Source organism: Medicago truncatula, chromosome 3 (genome assembly GCF_003473485.1).
Source record: "Medicago truncatula cultivar Jemalong A17 chromosome 3, MtrunA17r5.0-ANR, whole genome shotgun sequence".
Taxonomy (NCBI): Eukaryota; Viridiplantae; Streptophyta; class Magnoliopsida; order Fabales; family Fabaceae; genus Medicago; species Medicago truncatula.
Window position 1 is genome coordinate 31,697,272 of NC_053044.1, and position 9,657 is coordinate 31,706,928.

Here is a 9,657-nt window from a genome sequence, read left to right on the forward strand (position 1 = left end):
GGAGATGTTGGACCGTTACTGAATTATAGGATACACGACTTTGTTCTATGGGTCAATCTCACTGATACGTATAAAAGTATATATTTATTCGCAGTAGTATATTAAACATTACAAAATCAAAGGACTTTGGAATAAGCAGAACCACAACAAACATTGCATAACTTCCACAAACATTGTCATGAACCATAATCTATATAAAATCTGCATATATTTTACAACATAAATTACAAAATCACATCATCAAACTAACAAAGAAAACCCCACCCAAACAAAACCAAGCATAAAGCAACTAGTATGCAAACTTTCACAGGTGCATTTAAGAAATAGAGAACCTTCTTCTCCTGGGCTTAGTCAAATCCACAGGCCCATCTTCTAAATGGGCCGTATCCTTAGCCCCATTTTTGAACAACTTTCCCAGTTTTTTCGACACAGATGAAAAAAACGTCGTCTTCTTACTCGAACTCAACGACGTCGTTCCAGGCGTAACGTTCTTCTGCTGCTGCATATCCGTAATGTACATCTTCATCTTCGTCAATTCTGATCGTAACTCCTCATTCTCTCTCACCAACGATACATCCGTCGCTAACCGATTCCTCTCCGTCGCAGCTCCGTCGCATTCACCGTCGTCTGATCCACTCCTCAACTTCAACTGATCGTAGTATAGCGCGTGTAAAACAATCTGTACCGGTAACCGTTTGTTCTGTGACGCGTGCACACGCGCTTCGTAGGATAGCTTCAATGGATCCATTACGCTGCATACTTTCTCTCTTTCGATTTCATCTAGCTTTGGATGAACCTGAAAAAAAAATATACAAACTCGTTAAACGGTGTCGTTTTTCATCAACTAAATTCAAATTCAAATTTGTTAATGTGTTTTTGTTTTTACCTTGAGATAGATATCAACGGCGCGGTAAAGATCATCGTCGATTTTACGCGCGTGTTTAGGAATAAGAACAGCGATTCCGTTGAATTTTGAGATGCTGAGTTCACCGTACGCGGCGATTTCAGCGAGGTACATGTCGACGGTTTTCGCCACACGCAGCATAGGGACGGAGAATGATTGTTTGAGTTCTCCCGGTGTGAAAACCGCTGTGTTTTTTTCTTTTTCAACGAAGACTGAGATGATTCTGCGAACGCTTTCTAGATCAAAGAGTTTCTCGCCGTCGTAGGAGAATGACATCACGAGGAGGTCGTCGACGGTAACGTGTTCGAGGATTGCCGAGATTCGTTTCTCGAGTTCGGTTTTGCAGACGGTGGAGGCGCGGAGGTGGATGGCGCAACGGAGGAGGCAGCAAAGGAAGTTGATTGGAAAAGCTGCTTTCTCCGAAGGGAAGAGATTGATAATTAACTCTAGAAGGCTTCGTTGTTTTGATCTGATGTCTGAATCATTGTAATCTGATGACCCGATTCCATCACCGGAGTGGTTTCGAACTAGCTCCTGGAGTGATCGCTCTGAGTATGTAATCAGCGCGGCTGCAATGGTTGGAGGCTTAGCGCCGCGCTGTTTCATACAAGCGATCACTCTACTGAAGAAATCAATATCAAGAACAGCTAGTTCCTCAGTCCACCAATTAGCCGGTGAGCGGCTAGGGAAATTCGCCTCGCTGCAGGCCTTGGCGCTTGCAGCTTCAACACAGCGTTTCACGATGTTTAGGTCATCGGCATAGGGAAGAAGGTGGTGGCAAGACTTGAGGACTGCAACGGAGCCGGTGAGAGTGAAAAAGGCGACCTTAGAGAGAAATTCGTCGGTCCGGCCAGCAAGGTTGTTGTCACAATACTGATCAGTCATTTGGAGAAACTCTGCTGCACATCGTAAAACTGCGACATTATGGACTGTTATCTCGAAGTTGACGCCATAACAGAATTTAGCTGCTTTTTCAAAGATTCCAGAACCTCCTGGTATGTCAGAGAGATCTATTCTGGTGAGATGAGTCTCATCTGATTCCATTATTAGTTTTCTGATGTAGTTGCTCTTTGCCACCAACATGAACTGCAATCATATTCAAAACTTTAATACATTTTTACAATAATCATATGAACTAAAACAACTAAACAAGCTATCAAACACAAACACGATTCTAATACCGACACATGTAATCACACTTATTGATGTTGGACACTAACACATGTCGAACACTAGACAAACCTTCGATCACAAGCGGTGCAAGTAAACAAATTAATCTATGAACAATATAATTCACATGGGTCTTTTATTCTGATACCTTGTGGAGGCAGAAACGAGCTTCTCCAACTTCAACTATAACATCAGTTGGAACTTCTTGAGAGAAAACCCTGCAATAATAATCAACTTAATTGTAGAGTAAGCATGTGTATAATGATGCATGCATGAATTTGAAAATGGAATAATAGAGTTGAGTTTAGTGTGTTGTGTACCATTGGCCAGTTCTCTCCATGGCAAGAGAGAGTCTATTAGGATTAGCCGCCATGAACTTGTATGATTGGTTTTGGTATGTGGACTGGAATTGAATATATGAGAAGTTAAGCAAAGAGAATGAAATTTATGAGTGAGTTAGCTGGACAATGAATTGCATGGTGGTGGGTGGGTTAATATATAAGGACATTTTGGATACTGTAGATTCACATTGTTTTTTTTTTTTTTGGTACAAGTAGATTCACATTGTTATTATTATGATATGATGGATTGAACATTGAACTTTGTGTTTGTGGTCCAAGTTTTTTGATGTTAACTGGTCTGTTATCTATCTTTCTTGTAAAGTGGGTAGTTTTACTACTTTTAAGGTAATGTTTCAAGTCATTTTCCCTTCGGGTGCATGTCTTTTTTAATCTGCTGGTAATAGTGCAGACAAGATTAGTCTATACGGGCTCTACTTGATTTCAGTTTCATCCGGCAGAATGATGTGGGTTATTTTCTTCTTCTTTTGAGTGAGACATTATCTTCATAATTGATTAGTATCCAAGCATTTACAGAATTCTCCCTTAAAAGCACGCTCCATTGACATTGAGCATCACATACTATTTGGACAAACCGTAATATTCGTGGGAGATACAAAACAAATACATGTATGATTATGCCTGTTATGGGGGAGGTATTTTTTCGTTAATTATGAATGTGACAAACATATCCATTATTTGAAGATTGAAGATATATCACTAGAAATAGTTCATGTGTGTCCCAAATTACTTGCCTTCATGTGTGAATGGCGGAATAAATTGCTTGAGTATAATCATCACATAATGTAAACAACAAAATACGATATGATTGATTGATCAGAATTTGGAGAGAGTTCTGTCACCCAAAAAAGGTAGATGTACCGACCGACATTCATATTAATTCAAAATTGCAATCACTTCAAATTAATTAAATGAATATATATATTTTTACTAAATGTTTTTTTTACTCAAATTAAATGATTAAATATACCTAATATCCAATCATTTCATTTGTCATCACATTAATCTAATTTTCATGTTATGGTATCGGTCACCATCTTTACTTATATGGGTCTAAGACCATGTGACATATATCTGACAATTCTCCTTATCAAATATCTGATTAAATGAGCAAGTTAAATGCTAAGGACATGGCTTAATGGGGTAGATCGAGATTCGACGTGAAGCATATGAAATTCATTTGATTGGATGAGAGACAGACTCCACCGCTATAAAGGTCGAAATTTCACTGACATTGATCAATTCAACTGTGACATTTAAGCTAATTCAACGGTTTTCTCTTTATCTTTCACATATTTTTTTAAAAAAAAATTGTATTATCGTATGTCATATTTAAATTGAACAATGTCATATGACATTATGTCACACACGCGCAATTTCACGAGGGACATAGTGTGAGTGGCTAAGAGGCATTCAACAGCGAGTTGGGCACACCTCACTATCACAAGCTTAACTAGGTCGATGTTTCTTCACCTCATACCACACATTCTAAACTGTGGGTTCTACCACAACGTAGCAAGATGAATATCTTGAATCAGCCATGAGCCAATTATATCTTTACACGTTCAAAGAATAGATATCCTATCCATAGATAAAAGTGGCTTTCGGTGGCCCCACATTTGCTTCTTCCCCATTTTAATTTTGACTAAAATCCAAGTTCATCCTCATAGTTTGCTTGCGTCTCATAGTTTGACTAAAAAATAATATTTAAATTAATAACCATAATTTATCCCCATATGAAAATATAAAATATGAATCCGGTATTTGTCGAACTTGAACTTAAAAAAAAAAAGTAGTAATTAGTATTAAAGTAATTTTGCAACAACAACAAACTTAGGATCAAAGTAATTTTTAGAAATCAAGTGTAAAACACAAGACCGCAAACAAAAGATAAAGACATAATAGAAACAGACACACCAAGAAATATTTACACTGTTCGACCCAACTATGACCTATTCCGGGGGAGAGGCTAATCTCTCCAATCCAAAGAAATACAAAATCGTTACAAGAAATTAACTTCAACAAGCTCACAATGAACGAACCCTAATTTCTACCATTTTCCTAACCTCTTCCAAAGATTAGGTTTAAATGTTCAATTGGTCCCTTAACATGATTTCAAGTATCAGATTGGTCCCAAAAGTAATAAAAAGTTCGTTTAAGTCCCTTAACTTTATTTCAAGTATCGGTTTGGTCCCTTCTGTTAATTTAATTGAAAAAACGTTAAATTTTGGTCCCTTAACTTATTTAATCAGTATTATTTTGGTCCCTTATCTTATTTAATAGTATTAGTTTGATCCCTAAACTTAAATTTTTTTGAATTAAATTAACAGAAATGATCAAACTGATACTTTAAATAAAGTTAAGGGACTTAATCAGACCTTTTATTATTTATGGGACCAATCCGATACTTGAAATCAAGTTAAGGGACCAATTGAGCATTTAAGCCCAAAGAATAAAAGGCTCAATGAATTCACTCATCCAAATTGTTTACAATTGTTTTCCAACTAAAGAGAACCCCTCAAGAGAACCATCACCAAAGATCCTCAACCCTAAAGTTATCTCATTTGATTTCCTAAGTTTCTATCGTGAAGCTCTACTAAAAACATGATGAATGAAATCTTATATAGTGCTCAGATTCTGAGAAAATCGTGCCCTGACTTGTCAATTCGCACACAATACAAGTGAACATTCTCCACTAAACCATGCCCTCGTTTCTACAAACTATGGCCCAATTTTTGTTGAAAAGCTCCTAATTCTGAACCTAAACTCGTGTCCTGATTTTACAAATTGTGCCACGATTTTTGCCGGATTTCAATCATCAATTTTGAGACAATTATCAATAGTATTATTTGTTCTTGGGAAATGCTAACTAATGTCTCTAAGACACTAATCAAAGAAACAAATATATTTGAGCTAGTCAAATAACTTCTTTACATAGTTTTCCTTTCGTGAACAAAATGGATTAAAATCCCAAAAACAACAAACTAAAAATCATGAGTGAAACTAGTTAAGGCGATATTCACACTAACTGAATGAAGATAAATCATTCTAAGCGATGCTTGTTTTAAATCAGGAGTCTTCTTGAAGGTGTAGTAAATTTATTGAAACATAGCTTTTTATACCTTTTAGAAGTTCACCGAGCTTCTTCACTGTGTTTGGTTAAGGTGAAATAGGAAAGAAAGAAAGAACATGCAGAGAAATAGGAGAGAAGTTCAAAACTTCTCCTGTTTGGTTGCAAAGAGAAAGAGGGAAGAGAGATAAAAACATGTGGGACCCATGGCTGTTATTAGTCTCTTCAAAATAGAGAAGAAAGAGAATAGGAGTCCACTTTTTTATTTTAATCCCACTTATACCCTTATGAAATTGCAAGCTTGCAACATGAAAACACAAATATTGGCCGGTTATAAAGCGTTCATTTCCTAGTAGTACAGGACAAATCAAATAGTAAGTAAAGTTTTTAAGTTTTCTTCATAATCGATTAACTCACATAAAAAAACTATAATTAGTTTAACTTAATTCAATTAAACTAATTAATTTAATCCTAGTAGTACAGTACAAATAGTAAGTAAAGTTTTTAAATTTTCTTCATAATCAATTAAATTACATAAAAAAACCTATAATTAGTTTAACTTAATTCAATTAAACTAATTTATTTAATTTAGCACAAAAACTAATTAATTTAATTAATATAAAGCTTAATTAAATAATGTAATTAACGAAAATAAAATTGAATCAAAAGATTAAATAATTTTAATGGATATTTTTTATTGTAGGGGCATCTTAGTACTTTTATAAATAATCAACACTTCTCTCTCTTCTATTTCTCTCATATCTCTCTTATACCAAACAACACATCAAATCTACTCTATTTCTTACATATTTCTCTCTTCTCACTCTCTCTCTCACCTATTTCTCTCTTCACAATTTCTCTTCTTAGCCAAACACACCCTAAAAGTTGCTTATTGTGTAAATAAGAGTTCATACACTTCTGTAACTAGTTTTAGGTGCTGACAGAGTTTATAAGTTTTCATACTAGTGTGAAGTAGAGAATTCCCTCAAAGGGTTCTTCGTTGAACCAATTGTTGATCTTATAAGGAATTTTTCAAATCTCTTGTGACAAATATTCCCTTTCTGATCCATTCGGCCTTTTAAGTTTTCAATTTCTTTCTTGGTTCTTGAAAAAAATTGAATTCGATCATGGAAATATAATTTCTTCTTAAACATTCATCTTAGGATTATATCAATAACGGGACAAATTCATCTTAGGTTCACATCACTAACGGACAACGGCAAAAAAGGAAATAAACCAAACTTAGCTATGTAATGTACTAAGAAATTTTTAATCTTTTTTTTTTTTTTTGAAATGCATAAGACTAAAAATATAGTTTCTGCAAAAGCAAAATAAAAAAAAAAAATTAATAAAATTTATATTGCGACTAAACTTATAAGAGTGTGATTTAATAAGAATTAAGAACATAGCAAAATGTGATACATAATGATTCTAAGTAACAAATATCTAGACTCTTGCAATGAAGAATTTAGCAAAATGTGATACATAATGAAATTGATATCCAGCTCTTGCATCGACAAAGAACATAGTAAAATGCGATACAAAATGAATCTTAGCAACGGAAATTTAGGCTCTTACATCGATAAAGAACATAGCCAAAAAAAAGAATTAAAAGAAAACCATATTTAAGAAAGTAAGAATTAAAAGTATATTTAACCAATTTATTTTTCTGTATAAAAGGAAACAATATCTAGTTTACTCCAAACGACTAATTAGATTTCATTGGTTTGAATGTAACATGTAATCAATCTGCTTATTAGAAAAAAGTATAGCAATCAATCTAATTCAAACTGGATCACAATTTGTTTCTAACTTTAGATATAAATGTCTTTATGATTGAAAACCAATCCAAATTGATATATGAAGACACCTAAACTGAAGAGTATACATTGTTTTGTGTGTGGAAGACAAAGTAATATTAAATGTTTGTTCATGGACTAGTGTCCAAAACTAGGTAGAAACAGATTGATCCCTAGCCACAATGGTCCTGCCCTTGTTCCCATTTCCAAGTTGGGGAGATAGTTTTGTGGCCTAAATTGCTGGAGACAGACTTGACCTAATTTCATTCCATATGCTTCCAAACACAATACGCCATTTTTCTAGTCAAGCTGGCATCATTTGAATTGACACTACTAATACAGCCTTGCTTTGCTTGCTCTTTAATACTAGTAAAAATGATAGTGATAGTTGCAGAAACTTCATAACCTATGTGTTGAATAAATTGTTTGGGAAAATTATCAGTGTGTTATGTGGTTGTGGTCTAGCTAGCATTGGAGTGAGCCCACAAGAAGTGGCAAATGAATTGAACTTTCCAATTTGATATCTAAAAGTGATCTTAAAAATAAACTTTTACATGTTTTGCCAACTTTATTTGATTAGAATAATGAAATTGAGTTGAATATAAATTGATTCATGTTTAGACATGTTTAAGTAAAATTGAGCTTGAACTAAATTTAAAGTTAAAATCATGTTTGAAGGCGAGCCTAAAATTCTACATTTAAGTGAGAATCAATTCTAGATTCAAAATATATGCTTATAGAATCACAATTACCTATTCTAAAAGTGAAACCAACCATATATTAATTAAATTAAAACTTGAATTACAATTAGTAGATTAGACTAAACTCTTATAACATAGAATCAAAGTTTAAATTATGATCCGGAGAAGTGTGTATATTTAGCGCCCGATAGTGCCTGGACTATAGGACTACGTTCGGTATAAGGACCCCTTGTGAAACTAACTAAAAAATTATTACAAAATTAATTAATTTGATATTAAATACTCACTTAATGAGTATGTTTGGATCGTGGGTTTTAAAAGATTTTGGAATTGAAAGATTTTGGAGGATTGAATCTATATTTTGGTATATATTCGAAATTTAAATTTTTTGAAAAAATAACATGATAGATATGTTGGGCCATGGAAGATTATGGGAGGCCGAGAGATCGTCACATTGAACTTTGAGCAATCAAATAACTGCACATCTTCACCCTAAGACTTAAAACATCAGACATATGAGTCTTCTCACTTATTTTGTGCTCAACATATACTTTTCCATCTAATATATGAATTCTAACTTACACTTATAACACATCAACAATCTCTCTGAAGTGTGAGTGACACTGGATATATGAGTCTTCTCACTTATATGATGATCAATATCTACTTCCACATTCAATGTGAGACTTCTAACTCATCACTTCATGCACTAACAATTTCTCTCTCAAGTGTGAGTCTGTGCATTCATTTGAGTATGTTTCCCCTCTAGCACAATATTTTTTTCATTCGCATACATTTACATCGCTTGCACTTAACATCAATAGGACATGCCGCCTAACCACCATCGTCAAGAAGATTTTCAATACAAGGAACCAAACACCTTTAGTGTAACCATTTGTTGTGATAGTGATATTGGATCACGAGGAGACTTCGATCTCTGGAGGATGATCACATTAGACATTGAGAAACCAAAAAAGTGCATTGTATAACACATCTTCACCTAAAGCTTTAAAATCGATTTATAGGTTAACTCATTTGTATATGCTCAACTTCTAAGTTTTCATTCAATGCGGGAGTTCTAGTTCACATCTAACACACAAACAAATTATCATAAACATTTTAATCAGACTTAGTATATTTTTAGAAATATTTTTCTTTAGATTTCTTAATTAAAAAACGGAAACTAGTTCTCGCCTCCCTTAAAACACAAACTTGAATCTTTTGTAGTAAGCAAATTTACATTGTCACACATCAGTGATTGTTCGATCAAGATCAAACGTTCTAAATTTAAACTCTGTATTTTGAGTTATAAAATAAAAATAAAATCTATACCTTTTGGGATTGTGCGGTCGAGATTGGACAACCACAAACTTCACCACCGAGGGACAACATTCACCGTAGACAATCCAATTTTATTTTATTTTTTTTAACAAAAACAAACTTAACTTTTATCATTAATTAAAAAATGTTCAATATAAGAAGGAAAAATCTCAAAAACTTGGTGACTAGCTCATGAGCTGGACGCCTTAGTTAGAGAATGAGCAACCATGCATGTTTGCTTGTCGACAATCCAATTTTCTGAAAAGACATAGTGGTTTGTGATTCGGAGCACTTGTATTAAGGAAACACATGAAAAATGATATGATAACATCAA

The 9,657-nt window shown here is 34.0% G+C and overlaps 1 protein-coding gene across 1 annotated transcript; it reads right to left on the reverse strand.

Annotated features, from left to right (window-relative positions):
- Positions 1-105: 105 nt before the first annotated feature.
- On the reverse strand, positions 106-2,580 carry LOC11441121 (root phototropism protein 2). The gene is made up of 4 exons (XM_003600502.4): positions 2,395-2,580; positions 2,223-2,292; positions 887-1,990; positions 106-796 (listed from the first exon to the last, which is right to left on the reverse strand). The coding sequence occupies exons 1-4, from the start codon at positions 2,445-2,447 to the stop codon at positions 317-319; spliced, it is 1,707 nt and encodes a 568-aa protein (XP_003600550.1). The 5' UTR covers positions 2,448-2,580; the 3' UTR covers positions 106-316.
- Between the last annotated feature and the right edge of the window lie 7,077 nt (positions 2,581-9,657).